We start from the raw sequence: 19,710 nt of genomic DNA on the forward strand, positions 1-19,710 counted from the left end.
TTTTTGGATCGTCGTTATCGCTAACATAACCATCCATGGCCTTCTGACAACAATATCTCCACCTATTGATGATTCAAAATCATCAAGAAAATTAGCCCTATATGCCGTTCCGAATCTCAATGGGTGGGACGAGATCTTCTTGATGACGTATTTCATTCCCTGCATTGACATAAAAATGCTTAAATACAACTTGAACTTTATACATAAATACGATGTATCATATGCATTAAAATATCTGATGCATGAGATGAGAATCTGATACATACAGAAGATGTATCAAAAACAATTATATATTATATTCTGATACATAAATGTAGAAGTATCAGAATCATTAAAACTTGAAACATCAAAAAATGACACTTACACATGATGTATCAGAAATAGTAAATCTCCAAAAAATTGCATTTGAAAAAAACATTATGTATCTGATACATAAATGTATATGTATCAAAATCATTAAAACTTGAAAATAACAAATACTGAGACTTAAAGATGATGTATCAGAAATAATAATTCTCAAAAAAATTGCATATGAAACAGACATTATGTATCTGATACATAAATGTAGATGTATCAGAATCATTAAACTTGAAATAACAGAAACTGGGACTTAAACATAATGTATCAGAAATAGTAAATCTCAAATAATTGCATTTGAAAAAGACATTATGTATCTGATACATAAATGATATGTATCAGCTTCGTTAAAACTTGAAACAACATAAAATGACACTTAAACATGATGTATCAGAAATAGAAAATCTCCAAAAAAATACATTTGAAAAAGATATTATGTATCTGATACATAAATGTATATGTATCAGAATCATTAAAAATTAAAACAACAGAAACTGACACTTAAACATGATGTATCAGAAATAGAAAATCTCCAAAAAAAATACATTTGAAAAAGACATTATGTATCTGATACATAAATGTATATGTATCAGAATCATTAAAAATTAAAACAACAGAAACTGACACTTAAACATGATGTATCAGAAATATAAAATCTCCAAAAAAAATTCCTTTTAAAAATACATTATGAATCTGATACATAAATGATATGTATCAGAATCATTAAAACCTTCACAAAATTTTCATTCTAAAACAAAAAACTTAATTGACCACATACCTTTGGGAGATTAGGGCGTGTTGTAACCCTTCAATCTTGTTGTTTATTTCTTTGGGTGCATGTTTAACTGTAACTTTCGACTTCAATTTCTCACGTAGCTTATTCATCACTGTTGGATCGTTACGATGTTTGGATCTAACTTCGTCGTAACCTTCCCAAGACGAATCAGAACCAGGAGAAACAAGAATTCGTTGATTTTTAGTGGACTGTTTGAGACCATGAACAGATTCCATTGAAGGTATGAGAAACAAAAACAGAAAGATTTACAGAAGAAAACAAATGATAAAAATTTAGAAGATTTTTCAAAGATTTTCAGAAGAAATCAAAATATACAAATTTTAGGAGAAATCAGATTGAATGAGGATGAAGTAAAATTCCATATAAGGAAAGATTGAAATATACCTTATTTGGAACCTTGAAGAGTAACAAATTAACTAGAGCAAATTAGGGCAAGAATAAAGGAATAGGCGGATGTATCAGAGAGGTATAGAGAGAGAAAGGAAAAAGAGGGAATTTGAAAAATTTTTGGTATATATGGGAATAAAAGTAAATATATTAGGGGAATATGTGTAAAAGGGTAATTTTACCTTCATTTTATCCTTCACATCTATTACTATCATCTATGTTCTTTTAGCCATTTAAACTTGGGTGTTGTTGGATTAGTGGGCTCAAATTTTATTATGAGGAGTATAAAATATCAAATGTCACCAATCTTTTGACAAACAATAGTAGAACTCAATTGCTCCATTTACTTGATATCTTAAAGTAAAGTCGAGAACAAAAATCAAGAGCCATATACTTTTGTGTGAGTTTAATCGGCTTACGTATGACCTTTGCTAATTGGATTTTTGAGAGCCCTAAAAAGATTTCCATTCCTTGGTCTGCAGAAAGTTTTTTATTTTGCTTTGTACTTACATTAAAAATAAGAAAATTTGAATGCTTCAAGGCTATCTTGATAGGAGTTTCAGCTATAATTAAGTTATATCCCTCCAATGTTATACAACAAGGGACACACTAGAAGCACTATTACAAGTTAGTTTTTGGATATATAAAAACCTTGAGATAAATTTGTTGGTGCCACATGCTTTATTTCTGCTATGTAGATGTATTTTATTTTATTTTAGAAATGATGTAATTATAACGTTTATTACTAATATAACGAATTTCTGAGACAAGTGTTCATTTCTGTCTAATTGTCTTTGGTTCTTCCTAAATATGGTCTGACTGCATCCTTTGGTTCTTCCTAAATATGGTCTGAATGCAGCCCGGTGATACAAATTGTCCAAAGTCATGTACATTTAAAAAATGTAAACTTTACCTAAATCCCATAATGAAAAAGTCTAATTACTATACATCCCTGATTGGTTCAAAATTACCCGATATCCCCTTTTTTTTCAACTTTTCTGATACATTAGATTTGTATCTGATACATCAATTATCTAATGAGTAATTAATGAAGATCATCTATTTATGGATAGTATCTTAATATAAGGGATGATTGGTTCTTTAAATCAATTATTGATCTAATTAATGGGATTAATTTGTTTAAAAAAAGAACGGTTGTGCAGTTGAAGATTTAAGCCAAAAAAACAGAGCATAAATTCAAACCAACTTCGATTTCAAATTTTTTTTCAGTTTGGGTGATACATAAGTTATGTATCTGATACATCAATTGTTAAAAAAATCAATTGTTATGTCCATGAAGATTCAAGCCAAAAAACATAGCGTCGTCTCGAATGGAAAAAACAGAGCATCAATTCATACCGAATTTGATTTCAATTATTTTTCCACTTTTGCTGATACATAAGTTATGTATCTGATACATAACTTTAGCTATAGAATAGTTAATGCACATCAGCTATTTATGGATAAAAGATTGACTCTTTATATCAATTATTGATCTATTAAAGAAGGCGACAGTTATGTACATGAATTTTGAAGCCAAAAGTCAGAGCATCGACTCCAAGGAAAACAACAGAGCATCAATTCAAAGCAAACTTCGCGTTTCATCAATTAATCGATATGAATATCCCGATACTATTGAGATATTCTGGAGTTTGGCAATCCGATATTACTTATGAACAATACAAAAGTGATGGAATCGTTGTCGGTGACAATGTATCTTACTCAAATCTAAAAGCAGCAATCGCTGCTGAATTGAGTGTGGATGAATCAGAGAAAGAACTTGAAATCTGATACATAGTTGAAGGTAACTCGTCGCCAATATATATTCGTAATGATATGGGTGTTAATCTTTACATAGAGTTGAAGAAGAAAGAGCCTGGTTTCGTGAATTATCCCCTGTGCATATCAAGCTTTGATATAAAAAGATGTGAGATAAAATCATTCGACAGTACATCTGGAGCAATCGTTTGTGCCGAATCAAATGCGAATGAGTCCCACAATTTTGGTTTAGAAGAATCTGGTAATGTTGCAAATTGTTATATAGCAGAATTGGAGTTGACGAACTACATAGATGATACAAATGGTGCGGAAGTGAAGGAGAATCAATTCTATAAGGATAAAGCAACTCCTTTGGGATACAAACAGACAAAAAACTTAATTGAACACATACCTTTGGGAGATTAGGGCGTGTTGTAACCCCTTCAATCTTTTTGTCTGTTTCATTGGGTGCATGTTTAACTGTAGCTTTCGACTTCAAATTCTCACGTAGCTTATTCATCACTGCTGGATCGTTACGATGTTTGGATCTAACTTCGTCGTAACCTTCCCAAGACGAATCAGAACCAGGAGAAACAAGAATTCGTTGATTTTTAGTGGACTGTTTGAGACCATGAACAGATTCCATATGTATAATTGAAGGTATGAGAAACAAAAATAGAAAGATTTACAGAAGAAAGCAAATGATAAACATTAAGAAGATTTTTCAAAGATTTTCAGAAGAAATCAAAATATACAAATTTTAGGAGAAATCAGATTGAATGAGGATGAATTAAAATTCCATATAAGGAAAGATTGAAACAGTACCTTATTTGGAACCTTGAAATTGATTAACAGTTGAAGAGTAACTAATTAACTAGAGCAAATTAGGGCAAGAATGAAGGAATAGGGCGGATGTATCAGTGAGGTTTAGAGAGAGAAAGGAAAATGAGGGAATTTGGAAATTTTTTGATGTATATGGGAGTAAAAGTAAATATATTAGGGGAATATGTGTAAAAGGGTAATTTACCCTTAAAAAATTGATACTATATTGTGCATGGAATTTCTAATTACATATTATGTAAATATAGCCTCAATAACTTTTAATTAGATATACTACAGGCTACAGCACAATCTAATTGTAAGGATAGTAATGCGGATGCCACATCAAAACGAGAAAACACAAGCATAAAAGACTTGATATGATCGTAAATAATGAACATATCTTTTTAGTTAGAAAACTTTGCATTCTCTATATGTAATTTTTTATTTATTTATCTATTTCCTTATTCCTATTTCATGACTTATTATTCTCCATAATTGTCATCTCTTTCTTTCTTTTATAAATTTGTGCGAAATTAATTTCTCAAACCAATTTTTCCTTCTTATTGTGTAGTACAACATATGTTTTTTAATGTTTAAATTGTTATTTAAAGTGTGCTCCATTTTTTATATAGTACTATAATGCACTTTATTAAAAAAGGTATTGGATCGGATGTTTCATCTTTCATTTTCAAGTGAGTAAAGGTTGAAATATTTTCATTTATTAAGGGTGTAAAAGAATTTTCATTGCCAACGTAGTTTTGCAAATTTTAATAGGTCATATTTCCATAGTAATAATTTATGTTCGAATCAATAAGAATCTTTTTAGTAAAGATTGATTTTTTTATATTCCATTAATTATATAGTCATATTGTTTTTAAATGATATTTTTCTACTTATTAATAAGTCAACTAATAAGTCATCCATATTCTATCCTTTAATTCGCGACAATAAATAGCAACTAACGTGGCATTAAGAAGCTGTTAGACTCTTCCAAACTCTATCGATTATCTACTCTATTCACTATGACCCCCCCCCCCCCCCCCAAAAAAAAAAAAAAATCACCTTGTTCTAATTTTTTTTAATTCAATTTTACATTAAGGGTGTGGTTGGTATCTAAAAATGGTATACCAATAATAATTATTATATATGATTCCTTAATATAAGGATGTAGGTGGGGTGAAGGTGATTGAGTGTTTCTGTGGGAGTCATGTTTGAATTAAGGGGACGAGTGATCTGAACCTTCTTCCTACAGTAAGAGGGGGAGGGAGGAAGGTTGGTTATGAAAGTGGGATTGTTGGGAGTCGGGGGTCAATGTGGGGTGTCTGGGGGTAATGGGATGCAACGTGCTATAAACGAGAGAAGTCATTTAAGTATAAGTTTCATGTACTGCTAAAATAAACAATCATTTACTATAAATAAATCACATAATAGAAGATAATATATTATATTACCTTGATAGTATTAAAAATTGTTATGTTAATCAATATATATAACTTAAATGCTTTCTATCAGATTTTTTAAGGTAAGGTTTGTCGTACGAATTGAGCAATAATTCTATTGTAATTATTTCATGATAATCCGATAATACCTCAACATTTAATGTACAATTTCCCCACAAGAGCCGTCATCTACTAATTTGCTGCCAAAAGGATTTTGGAGATCTTATATGATGTGTACAAAATATTGAGAGGAATTTTAGAGATTGGTGGTTAACATAAATTAATCTTAGAATAAAAGTTAACTATTTAGCAAGCCTAAGCCTAGATAGAGGGTTGAAGTGCACTAATATTCGATTTTGAAATTATCATTTAAGTCATATTTATAAAAAAAATTGTAAGTTTATCCATTTTAGAATAATTTCAGATATGCAATGTTTGAAGTTAGGCTTGACAAAATCTAACTTCAAACAAAATGTTTGAAGTTTTACATGGTGGAAGCTTCTTTTTTTTTAATCAGATGTCCTTGAAGGGATATATGATTGAGGTTCAATCATTTTATCTGAACTTTAGCCATTTTCAGTCTGAAATTTAGATAATTTTGCCTAAAATTCATATACATATGATTGAAATTCAACTATTTTGCTAAATTTTAGATAGAAATTCCTGAACTTCGTCCATATTTTATTTGAAATTATTTCAAAGTGAATAAACACGCCAACAATAACACTGATGTGATTATATAAATTATTTTTAGATTGATGAAATATATAACTTAAAACTCGGTAATATTAATGAGCCCAATGTGAATTCTTCACTCTCTAAACCTGCCAACAGCACATCCAAAAATGCACCCCTCACACATCCAAATAATGTCCTTCCTCTACCATTTGTAATGCATTCAAATCTTACTATAAATAGAGACCGATTATACATAAGTTTCTCCATCCTATAATTTCAAGTATCATAAGCTAAGTTTTGTGGGAAAAGAAATGGGTTCTAAGGCATTTATGTTCCTTGGCCTTTTTTTGATCATTTATGTAATGATAAGCTCTGAGGTTGTAGCTAAAGAGTTGAGTGAGACTTCAGAAGAGAAGTGTAATAATCATCTCATTACTTGTTCCTTTTTTAATTTGGTTGCGTTTGGCAGGAAGGAAAATGTTTTTCGTGAAAATAAATTTTTAGGAAATATTTTTTTGAAAAATAAATGAACTAGTTATGACACTTTTTTTAGTACGTTTGTTCTAAAGAATTATAATGGCTTTATACATTGGAAAACTCTATAATTTGAATCTTCATATATATGCTTTATATATGTTTTTATAATCATAAAAATGTCATGATATATTTGAAATCACAAATTTAAAAATTAAATAGATTAATGTAAGTACTTAAGAAGGAGTATATACCAAGTATGAATTAGAATAACACTCTTTGTTTACACAATTGATGCAGAAAAGAAATCCAATAACAAAAATGTAGTACATGAAGACCAATTTGGTGGCTACCCTGGCATCGGATACCCTGGTGGTGGTGGTGGTGGTGGTGGAGGAGGAGGAGGAGGAGGAGGATACTGCAGCAATGGTTGTTGCAACGGCAATAACTATTGAGTGCTATAGGTGCTGTTAATTATGTGGAGCAATATATATAAAACTTTTGTAATGGCAAAGATGTAATACTAGTGATTAATACTCTTGCTACTTTAATTTCTAGAACTTCTTGTAAGAATTATGAAATAAAAAACCATCATGTATGTAATGTTTGTTAATTATATATATTATAGTGTGTGACAATATTTTTCATAATTTGGTGTTTCTTCTCATAACCTTTTTTTCAATCAAACACCTTTCCTTATCTCTAATTAATTAAGTATAAGTGGAAACATAAAAATAGACGATTATAATCAAATATTAATTAAATCGTTCAATTTAAAGAATAATGAGTCAAGATCATGTTATTAATTGAAAATTTTATATAAAAAAAAAAGAGAAGTCACACACATAGAACTTAGATTTACTTCACTACCCTATATTAGTTATTCTTCCGTCACTCAATAAATCCAAAATCATTGATGAAAACTAATCGAATAACTTGATTTTTGTGAGGGAATAACAGGGTGATAAAGATCGAAACAGGGTGTGTATACTTTGGTATATATCAAAATCAAAAATTTCAACACTTCAAGACTGCTAAAATGCAGATCAATTAGTTGTACGTGTAAAATGTTAATGTGATATATAACTAAAAAATTCTTAAAAAATTGAAGTCATAAGTTTCTATTATTGGCAAGTTGAAATTAACAAAGTATAAATACCAATTTTCTATAGCATATTTTATCGAAATCAAACTTAAAAATATCGAATTATACCAAATTAGTTAATTTGATATGGTAATGTATATAATATTTTTGAAAATCAAGAATAGAAATTTTTAATACCGTAATTGGTATATCCAATTTTGACTATAATCTAAATCCTTAGTAATATAAAATGTCACCATATATTAAAGTAGGTAATCCCACATTACATTAATTCTCAGTAACGCGTGAAAATTTTCATGTTATTACTCACGGTATAATAAAAATGTAGTGAACGACTATATAATAATGTTAAAACTTAGAACAATCATTACAACTTTACAAGTAAAATAATGCAATCTTAAGCACATTACAAATCAGATACCTCCCAGAGAGTTCAAATTCTTATAATAATGTTTTTTTTTTCAATGAGTCACAATTTTAGGAGATTCACAGGTTTTTCACTGAGAAAGTGAATCTACCATTCAGAGAATACCAGTTGTCCAGCTTAGATACTATTGATATAGCTGTCGGAGAAGGGGAACTTCAACTAAGAAAGAAAGAACAAGGATTGCTTAAGTATGGCCATTGTGTTCGAATTCTAAACCAATGATGCACTGCGAAGGAGTGTCAAATCAAAATATCCAACAAGTATTAACCCTTCATGAAAAGGAGGTGATCCAGCCGCAACTTTTAGTATGGCTACCTTGTTACAATCTCACTCAAGGGACGGACTATTAGACAAAATACGAAGCCGTTTTCTTTTTACAATTCTATCGTTTCTGCTTCAGCTTTTGATTCGGCTTTAGCTGCTTCATCTATATCTTCACACATATTCAAATGATCCTAATTCTGTTTGAGGATAACTGTAGTGTGATGGTTACATAAAGGAACTCCAATTCGATCCGCCCCACACAGCGACCGAGAGGCATCTACCTCATCTCGATCACAAGAAAAGGTTCACTATGATGGATGTAACCATGATTCATATTATCGATCGTATGAATTATCACAAAATAGATTAATCCTTTATTTAAACTGTCTAGATATCCTTTAAAAAACACTTGAAATTCTCCCCTTAAACGTTAATCGTCATCTCTTAACAAAAAACATCAAATTTCTCCAAAACTCATATTGCGTATTTTGTATCGTAAATAAGAGTGGACCAGTTAATATATATGTTAACAGGCTAATTAGCAGTACTCTTATGGATGAATCCGACTCAATAGTAATTTTTTTAACAAAATAAAAAGAATGTTTTATATTGTGCAGTATTAATGGTGGTTGGTTGGGTGGTGAGTGTGATTAATACATTTTGTGATAAGCAGAGCTAACAAACAAGACTTTTTGTCAACTCAATTGATAAGTGACTGTTTTACATTTTCCACTAGCATTTATTCGTCGGCTTTAGCAAAACTATGTACGTGGCTATTAGAGGCTGTTAGTCTTTTCCAAATTTTCTACATCTATTTATTTTTTTCTTTTTTTTTCACGTGATACTCTTTTTTTTAATTCAATTCTACATTAAAAATATGTTCGATTCGAAAAAAAATTAGTGTTCCAAGAATACTTAATATATATAATTAGGCAAACACTTCGAGGTTGGAAGGGGGGTGGATGAGGACGAGGGGATAAAAGGAGGGGGGTGTTGAGAGCCAGTCGGAGCATAGGTTTTGAGGGCGGGGTAGGGTAGGATAGGGGCTAGGGGTGTTCATGATTCGGTTTGGGCCGGTTATTGATTAAAATCATAACCAAACCAATTTAATCGGTTTTTAAATGTCTAAAACCATAACCAAATCAAGTAAAATAATAACCACCGGTTTGGTTATTGTCATTTTGATTCGGTTTTTCGATTTATGACTAGCCGGGACAATTCAAATATTCTCTCTCTACATTCTTCAAATTTCTTATGAAACTCTTTTTTCTCACGACCCACAAGGACGAATTTTGTTGCATATTGAGAGAAAGATATGCTGATGACAAATCAGGTGGACTTGGACATATTCTTTTAAGATATGGACCTTAAAAATAAGTAGATCAAAATTAAATTAATAATTAATAGGTATAAAATATTTTTAATTATTTATGAAAAGCTAATATTATACATATAAATAATTATAAATTTTATGTATATAATTATCGGTTTGGTTCGGTTATTTATTCGGTTATTTTTTACTATAACCATAACCAAACCAAATATTATCGGTTTTTTAAATTTAAAACCAAACTAAATCAAATGTCGATTTTTTTATTCGATTTGATTAAATTTTCGATTTAATTTTGATTTTATCAAAACTGTGAACAACCCTAGTAGAGGCGAAGGTGGATATCCGAAGGAGACAATCAACATAAAATGACACTTATGAAGTTTGATTTTTTTTTCGAGGTAAGTCATTTTGTAAAAGAATTTAATAAACTTGCTTTTCTTTGATAAAATATTTTCTGAAAACTCTGACTATCTAGGTACACTTAAGAGTCACATGCTTATGCCTATTTCAATGCAAGATGGTATTTTAATTATTGTATGCTATAAATCCAATAATACATCAACATTTATTATACAATATCCCCACAAGAGCCGTCGACTACTTTGCTAACAAAAAGATTTTGTAGTCTTATAATGTGTAAATTTTAGAAACTGTTGGTTAACCATTAAAAGATAACTAATCTAGGTTGAGAATACACTGAATATGTTATTATTATTATTGATATTAGAAGATTGGACATCAAATTTAAAGTCATATGGACTAATTTGAATTAATTTTAAAGTGAAAACGGGTTTGTAAAAATTTGCAAATCCTTGTGATCTATCAATCATTTATACACTAACGTAATGTCCTAATAATTCGTCAAAACTTGTGACAAGATCTACTTTATGTAGAGAAATATCAGTTTGTTACATGTCAGTTTAACTTAGATATAATGCAACAACTATATACTAATTGTCACGTGTATGAACTCAAGTGTGAAATCTTCACTAGATTTTCTTCAGCTGCCGACTGAATATTGGTCCACACTCTACGCATTTCATAAATGCATGTCTAGGGCACGGATCTAGAATACTGGATGTGAATTCTCGAAAATTAAATAATTTTTACGTAAACATGTTGTCATAAAAAAAAAACATCAAGTACAAAAAAAATTACTTATTGGACACTTAATAACAAAAAAGTTATTGATTCAGTAGCAGAATTGGAACCTATTTATTAAAGTTTTTTATTATTATTTGAAATCATTAAAAATTCATAAAATTTAAATGTTGAATACGTCTATGCCCTCACACCTACAAATAATACTCTTTCTTCAATTATTTTATCCATTCAAATCTTTCTATAAATAGAACCCAAGAATCTCTCAATTCCTTCATCCTTTAATTAACTCAATTGTCATAATTAGAGAAAGAAAAAAATGGGTTCCAAGGCATTTCTGATTCTTGGCCTTTTTTTGGCCATATTTGTAATGATAAGTTCTGAGGTTTTAGCTAGGGAGTTGGCTGAGACTTCCACCACTACATCAGAAGAGGACTGTAAGTATATCCATTCATAATAATTTGCTCATTTTATTACGAAATTTCACATATATTTACGTGAATTATTACTTGTGCTCTAGATGCTAGCCTGACCAACTTTTACTAAGTTTTAAATTTTATATAATCTGGGATAACCGGTCATACAAGTAAAACCTCCTTTAAATTAACTTTGAATATAGAAGGAAAATACAGTAATAAGTAGCCCATGCTGAACATGATGAAATTTTGTATGTAAATTATATAGTACTCCATTTTTATCTTCTGAACGACTTTGATAAGAAATTCTCCACATAAGTTATGGATTACAGAATTTTATAATGCACAGTTGGTATTAAACAGAAATACTCCTTCCGTTTAATTTGTTTGTTTAATTTTGATTTAACACGAATTTTAAAAAAATATTGAATTTGTTGTGGTCTTCAACTAAAAATATGCAAAATGTACCAAAATATCTTTTATTCTTCTAGTCTTAAACTTACCAGCAAAAAGGCTAAAATCATAAAATTGCCATTTTAAATAGACTAAAAAAAGAAGAAAAACAAATTAAAACACATGCATGCATTGCAGGGAGTAATATATAGTTTTTGAAAAAAAAAAGAAGTTAAAAAATAACATTCTTGTTTACGTAATTGACGCAGCCAAGAAATCCAGTAACAAAAATGAAGTTCATGAAGTCCAATTTGGCGGATACCCCGGTGGTGGCGGCGGATACCCAGGTGGTGGTGGCGGTGGATACCCTGGTGGCGGATATCCTGGAGGCGGCCATGGTGGTGGTGGTGGATATCCTGGTGGCGGCCATGGTGGTGGTGGATACCCAGGCGGTGGCCGTGGTGGTGGCGGATACCCTGGCGGTGGACGTGGTGGTGGCGGATACCCTGGCGGTGGACATGGTGGTGGCGGATACCCTGGCGGTGGACATGGTGGTGGTGGTAGATATTCAGGAGGTGGTGGACATGGAGGCCACGGTGGACGTGGTGGTGGTGGCCGAAAGTGCTGTTCTTAGATACTTAAAGGTGAATAGTAATATATAATCACCTTGTACTTAGTGGCAAGATGTAATAGTAATATATAATCACCTTGTACTTAGTGGCAAGATGTAATAGTAATATTCTTGCTGCTTTTTCGATAGAGCTTATTGTAAGAATTATGAAATAAAAGCTATCATGTTATGTTTGTTAATTATACTATGGTAGTGATAATACTTTCCCTTATGATGTTTTTTCTCATTGCCACAATTTAAACAAACTCCTCCCCTTTTAATTTCCTTCACTTATGGACGGAATTCATTTTCCATACAATTATTTTAACTTTAAACTTTATATTACTTATACTTCAACTAATCAATCATCATTATTATCAGTATCTAATACTCAAAAATTTGATCATAAAATAAAAATATGAAAATATTGTTATTAAGGGATCTCTATTGTTAATTTTATAATTTTTTGTAAAAGCTTTTTGTTATTCATCGATTAATCGTCAGAAAATATTTTTTAGGATATTGCCTCATGGCAACCTGCCTAGCCTCTTTTAAATCCGAAGCCAACTCCGGGCAAAATCCGCCTCCATTAAATTTGAATTCATTGGAATCTTGTCATTCCACCAATTAATTCTACTTCAAATTCTGAAAATTTAGTGCCCATTAATTAGCTTTTTTTTGTCTCGATATATATATTTCTTTATATTGACCACTTTAATATGCGCATATTCTTTCTTCATTTTTATTACTATATTTATTAGGTCTGACTTTTAGAATGACTCTCCATCCTAACTTACTTTCATCTGTTTGGACGATTAAATAATCTGATTTTAAGGATATTTTTAAATCTGGTATATTTTTAACCTTTTCTTTAATTTGTTGTACTAATTTAATATCTTCTATATTAAAATGTTTTTGACCCTTACTTCCTGTTTTTGCATATAAGGATCCGGTTATCTTCCCTAAGTCTTGGATAAAACTTTTAGCATAATTTACAAGACCTAAGAATTTTTGAAAATCCTTTGTATTATCTAACTTCAGCCAATTCCGTTAGGATAATAGTATTTATGCCATTAGAATACATAAATAGAATAAGATTAAGACAAAATTGGATATACGAAGAAATACAGTATAGAGGTGAGCTTAGACAATCTCTGAAAAAGTTAAGCAACACTTGAACTGGATAGAAGGACAGTTGACCAAACCAATATTCCAAATACCACCTTTTGTCTCATACGTATTTGTATCCAATTTATTCGACTATCACAATATCCTATGTCACTCTCTTGACTTTGTATTTCACACCTTAACGCACTAAGTAATTCTGGGTTTACCATTCGTTCTTGTCTAAAGAAATTATATTTTTTATCAAAGCTATCTAGTATTCTTCTAATTTCTTTTTTAGTTTTACAGTTGTTCGTCTGGAAGTATATTTTCGATATAGGTGTTAATGTCTAGATCTTATGTCGTGAAACGATGGATGTCTCTTCATGAATAATTTTTTGCTCTTGCTTTAAGCTGTATAACGAATTTATATTCTAATCTAGCTATTATATTGATTAACTGGTCTAATCTACAGTTATCTTCTTTAGTATGATTTAATTTTTTTATATTCCTAATAAAAAATTTATAATTTATTTTTAGTCTCTTTAAAAGCCTTAATATTTTTTAAAGGTCTTCTCATATCGTGTTCCCAAAAACTTCTCGCTCTGATACCAATATAAAATTGTTTAGATAAACATGATGATTTAGATGTAAAACAGAATGATTTAGATGGAAATTATCAAATATGTTTCAAATCCTACTTAGTACTCCCTCTCTCGTTAGTCTTATCATGTTTTATCTGTGATGTATATCTCGAATTTTCTGACTTAGGGAAGATAGTCGGACCCTTATATGCAAAAACAGAAAGTAATGGTCAAAAACATTTTAATATAGAAGATATTAAATTAGTACAAGAAATTAAGAAAAAGGTTAAAAATATACCAGATTTAAAAATACCCTTAGAATCAAACTATCTAATCGTCCAAACGGATGGAAGTAAGTTAGGATGGGGATCCATTTTAAAAGTCAGACCTAATAAATATAGTAATAAAAATGAAGAAAGAATATGTGCATACCAAAGTGGTCAATATAAAGAAAAGGGAAATATGAGTAGTATAGGCGCCGAAGTATTAGCAATAATATATGGGTTAAATAGCTTTAAATTATATATCTTAAATAAAGATGAAGTATTAGTAAGAACAGACTGTGAAGCCATAGTTAAATTTCATTAGACAATAAATAGTAAAGCTAGTAGTAAAAAAAGATGGCTTAACTTTGTGGATATAATATCAATATATAATAATATTGTGTTTGAATCTATTAAAGGAAATGATAAAGATTTAGCTGATAAATTAATTAGATTACAACTTAAAACTAACTAATGTAATGTTATTTCAGCATGAGACCAATTGGCCAATCGTCATCCGACAAAGGCAAGGGCATAGTCCCACCAGACTCGCACACTTAGACTCTATTAGGTAAGATAATTTTTAGGCCTCAAGGTTCAGTTAAGATGATGAAAAGAATTTACTTTGGTAAGTTCAATTTAATTTTCTATCCTCAGTGTAATCTATCATTTAGAATAATGCCAGATTGTACCTTGGACAAATCCCATAAATGTTTAGTAGACAATTTATGGATAGCCTATAACAAGAAAGACACTAAATATTTTATTGCAGCTACTAATACTTTATGTCAATACTTTTCTGATAAAAGTAGAGAGAATAAATTTAAATATTATATTGTTATACATGAAAAGACAAATGATGTTTTTCAAACTTGGATCGAAGTAGTAGACTCCATAAATGGAATTAAAAATCCACTTATTAAAGGTTTCATAATTTTAATGAAGTTTTAGACTATGCCAGAGGAATGTTTGGGCCAAACTACTATATTTCTCCAGCCCTCAGACAAAGCCCAAACCAAACTCTTCAATACAATATCCAGAAAGATTCAGACAAAATAATTTTCTGCGATCACTATTTTACTATGACTGAGGCCTTCAAAAGACTCAATGCAAAAAATGAGACCCTCATTCAAGAAAATATGAGATTAATGAAACAACTCGAGACATTCAAAAGTAAGACTGATACAAGCACTCGGACCTAAGACTGATACAAGCACTCAGACCCCAGAAATGAGTTCTCTATCTCACTCAAAAATGGATGAGAAGGGTGTGCATTTCTCTCTAAATGCTAAGAAATCTACTGTATCATATAACAATACAACTATTCTGGCTCAAACGGTAGCCGATAAAGACTCATCAAACCCGTTAATGGCTGTCACTTTACCAAAAAGTGAAGACGAGGGGTGTTCTTCCTCACGAAGAAGACTACCTAAATCCTTTCAAAGAGACAATTTTAGAAAAAGTGTGGTTTTAAAAAAGAAAAAAAAATGATGATAAATAGAAGCTATAATTAAACAGACTTTAGAACAATTCTTTCAAAATCAAGGACAAGATAAACATGTTATAAAAGAAAAATCCAAGTCCCAATGCAGATAGAGTAGTTCCCAATTCAGACGAAGGTAATAGTCCTATTAGAGTTTCAAATTCAAACGAAATTAAGCATTACGGACCGACTACAAGAAAAGCAAAGCAGTCCAATTAGGACTCCAAGCTCAGAAGAAGGTGAATATGGAAGCAATATTTATTTCCAAGATGCTCACGACCCATATGAGGACGATGACTTTAGAATGAGTTTTGACTCCATTGCTCTACACAATTTGGATACTTAAGACAAGAGATAAAATGATATCAGAAATAACAAAAGAAGACAAAGACAAAGATGATAAGATGATAAGATCAACTAAAGTTGCGATAGAAAGAAGAAGAGACATATGTGGCTATGCTATTATGTAAAAAAGTAATGTATATAGTTCGAATGTATATAGTTTGCCATGTGGGTATGCCCACTAATGTCTTGTAAGAAGTGCTGTCAACTTTATCACTATCCTCCAAAAAAGGAAAAAACTATTGAAGTACGTGTCTGTAGATAGATCAAAAAGATATTAATAATGCATGTGGTGATGGGGCCCGCAGACCACCCGACTTGCATTATTAAGAATCTTATCTTAAGTGTGTCGGCCATCAATAGCTGGGCCACGTAGCTTGCTTTAAAACCTTTTGTTTCTCATCTCTTATGCCTATATAAAAGATAGTTGTGTGAGTTAGAAAGACGGAAGATTAGAGAAAAACACTTAGAGAAAAAATAAGCCTACAACCTTCGACCTTCATCACCTCCTTTCCCTCTATGTCCATTACTCCTATACCCTATTTCCTTTGATGTGTAATAAAGCTTGTATAAAAATAATAAGAGTATGTTATTTATAAGCTTCAAGTTTTCTGCAAAGTTCTTTGGGGGTTTTCGAAAGAGCAACCTCTCTCAGTTAAATCATGTAAGTTTTATGATATTTTATATCCAAATTTCTCCCCAAAATATGTTGTTACTTTAATTTACTATTTTCTTATGAAGCTACTGTACAGTTTAATTACTCTACCCTTAGTATATATTTAACTTCTTAATAACAATCATGGATTAACCTGTAAATTCCTAAGATTCTTGACTTTGAAAGTCCGCCTAATGAATAAAGGATGAATTTGTTGCCAGATATATATCTGGGGTATAGTTAAAGAAGAAGTTGTTAAGAACATGGGTTTAGAGGAAGAGATGAACAGGATAAGTTTTAAAAAAATAGTTAAAACGGAGAAATTCGGGATATACATCACGGAAGCAATACTTATTTTCAAGATGCTCAGGACCCATATGAGGACGATGACTCTTATATGGATAATTATTGAAATACTTAATTGTTCTAATTTTATTACTGCACTTCTTTGTAGTGCTACTAAACCACTATTTGGATCTTCTCCAGTTAATAGGACATTATTTTATTTGTAAAATTATATGGGTTTGGTCCTAGGTTTATTAAGCCTTGAAATTCTTGGGGTAGGTCTGTTTATATGCTTCACATACTACTTTAGATGATTCTCCTAGAAAAGTTTCAAAGTATTTATACATTGTCTCTACGTCTGTTTCATGGTAATTTTTTATAAAGTCTGCTACTACTATTCCCTTCCATAAATCAATTACTGTATTTCACATTTGTGGATCATGGGCAGCTATAATTAGTATTTTTCCTTTATTTCCTCCTTCTTGTAGTCTAATGGGTTTTTCTATTGGCATTCTTCTACTTGCTGGTTTAATATTTTTATTTATTTCCGTATCAGGTCTAGACCATGCTTTTCGGGGTAGATTTTCTGTATTATAACTTATAGTTTGAGCTGGAGTAGTTCTTTGAAAAAGGCTAGCACTAGTCGAACTAGCTGTGTCCATTAATTATGTACGACTAATTGTTATATCGAAAAAAGACGATTTAAAATTAATTTCATCTTTATAAGAAAAAATCAATTTTAGTAAAAAAAGAGTCGCCACTTAATTTTTTAAAGAAATTAAGAAAACTTAATTTAAAAGACTCTAACAGATTTAAGTCTTAAAAATTTAGAGAAAAAGGGTACGAGGTTCATATTACTATTTTAAGAAGGTTTTAGCACTTAAAATAGCCGCTAACATGCGGTTATCCAACGATTTGAAATTTATTTGACTAACTTTGGGAAATATTAATTTAAAAGAAAACGAAGACTTTGAAATTATTTTTATATATAAAAAAAAAATAACAAAATTGATAAAACTTAAATATTTGATTATAATATACATGTATATATATATATATATATAAAGAAGTAAAAGTTTATCAATGACTAAGTAAATATAGAAAATTATTTTAAGAATAAATTAACATGAATTGGTTTATCTTTAGGGGAATCTAATTAGGTTAAAACAAATTAAAATTAATAGCTAAGAAAATCATGAACGACATGAATTAATTAATTGTTACAAACCGAATCAATAAAATAATAAATAAAAATAAGTAATGAACATATAAAAATATGGCCCGACACTTAGTTTCTGTACGTCTGGACTAAGCTGTTGGGCCACCTGCGTTTTGGGCTTTGGGGCCAATTCTGATGTATATCACAACTGTATATACACTGTATATTAGTGCATACAACCAACAGTTTTCTTGTATATCAGATATACATAAAATTGCATATCAGTAAATTTTGCTCCAGCGCCTGTAGAAATACTTAGTAAATATGTTAATAATAAATAATATAAATAGTAATAATAAAAATAAAAATAATAACAATAATAATAATAATACTAATACAAAAATAAAAAACCGTCTTATGAACATGGGAGGCCTTGGAAAGCAACGGTAATTTCTTCATCGGCCATTTCAACTTGTAATATATAATATATAATGTAAACTTAAATTAAAATTTTCGTCTTTAAAATGGAGAGGCCTCGAAACCCGACGGAGAGATTTTTCATTGGCCAAAATAAAGTCTGTTACATAAGTAGTAGGCATGTAATCATCCCTCCAAATAATAAAAAAAACTATTTAAAACTTATTTTAAAGAAGTGGGTACTAACTTTATTTAAAGTAGTAGTAAAATAACTTTATTTAAAGTAGTAGGGTAATGACTTTATTTAAAGTAATAGAGTAATGACTTTATTTAAAGTAGTGGTGAAATAACTTTATTTAAAGTAGTAGGGTAATAACTTTATTTAAAGTAGTAGGGTAACAACTTTATTTAAAGTAGTAGGGTAACAACTTTATTTAAAGTAGTAGGGTAATAACTTTATTTAAAGTAGTGGGGTAATAACTTTATTTAAAGTAGTAGGGTAATAATTTTATTTAAAGTAGTGGTGAAATAACTTTATTTAAAGTAGTAGGGTAATAACTTTATTTAAAGTAGTAGGATAACAACTTTATTTCAAATTTAATAAAGGGAGACAAAATTAATTGTGATAAATGCCAAAATAATTACTACATGCTAGCAAATTTTGTAAAAAAAATACTATAATTATTTCCTAACAGTCAAATATTTCAATCAACAAATTATGCCTGATTAGCAAAATATTAAACATTTCCCAAATCTAAATCAAGAAAATAAAATATCGGTTATCAATTAGCTAATCAAATAGATACCCAAATTAAAAGATATGCATTTAGACAATAACAAATAATAACAATCTCACCGTAAAAAAAAAACTTAATTAAATACAAGAATATACACATGAACATAATTAAAATGTAAGAACATGAATATGAACACGAAACCTTAATTAAATACAAGAATATAAACATGAACATAATTAAAATGTAAGAACATGAAACCTTAATTAAATACAAGAATATAAACATGAACATAATTAAAATGTAAGAACATGAAACCTTAAT

At 30.1% G+C, this 19,710-nt stretch overlaps 1 protein-coding gene and 1 long non-coding RNA gene across 2 annotated transcripts; both read left to right on the plus strand.

The window, feature by feature from the left end:
* The first annotated feature begins 6,425 nt into the window (after positions 1-6,425).
* On the plus strand, positions 6,426-7,361 carry LOC129883333 (uncharacterized). The gene is made up of 2 exons (XR_008765902.1): positions 6,426-6,654; positions 7,012-7,361. It is a non-coding gene; the product is annotated as an uncharacterized LOC129883333 (long non-coding RNA).
* Positions 7,362-11,209: 3,848 nt separating this feature from the next.
* On the plus strand, positions 11,210-12,560 carry LOC129883331 (glycine-rich cell wall structural protein-like). The gene is made up of 2 exons (XM_055957979.1): positions 11,210-11,378; positions 12,020-12,560. The coding sequence occupies exons 1-2, from the start codon at positions 11,261-11,263 to the stop codon at positions 12,382-12,384; spliced, it is 483 nt and encodes a 160-aa protein (XP_055813954.1). The 5' UTR covers positions 11,210-11,260; the 3' UTR covers positions 12,385-12,560.
* The last annotated feature ends 7,150 nt before the right edge of the window (positions 12,561-19,710 follow it).

The sequence above is a fragment of the Solanum dulcamara genome, chromosome 3 (genome assembly GCF_947179165.1).
Source record: "Solanum dulcamara chromosome 3, daSolDulc1.2, whole genome shotgun sequence".
Classification (NCBI taxonomy): Eukaryota; Viridiplantae; Streptophyta; class Magnoliopsida; order Solanales; family Solanaceae; genus Solanum; species Solanum dulcamara.

Coding starts and splice junctions, on each gene's coding strand:
- LOC129883331 (XM_055957979.1), top strand. CDS start 11,261: ATGGGTTCCAAGGCATTTCTGATTCTTGGCCTTTTTTTGGCCATATTT. Junction 11,379..12,019: donor CACTACATCAGAAGAGGACT/GTAAGTATATCC, acceptor TAATTGACGCAG/CCAAGAAATCCAGTAACAAA.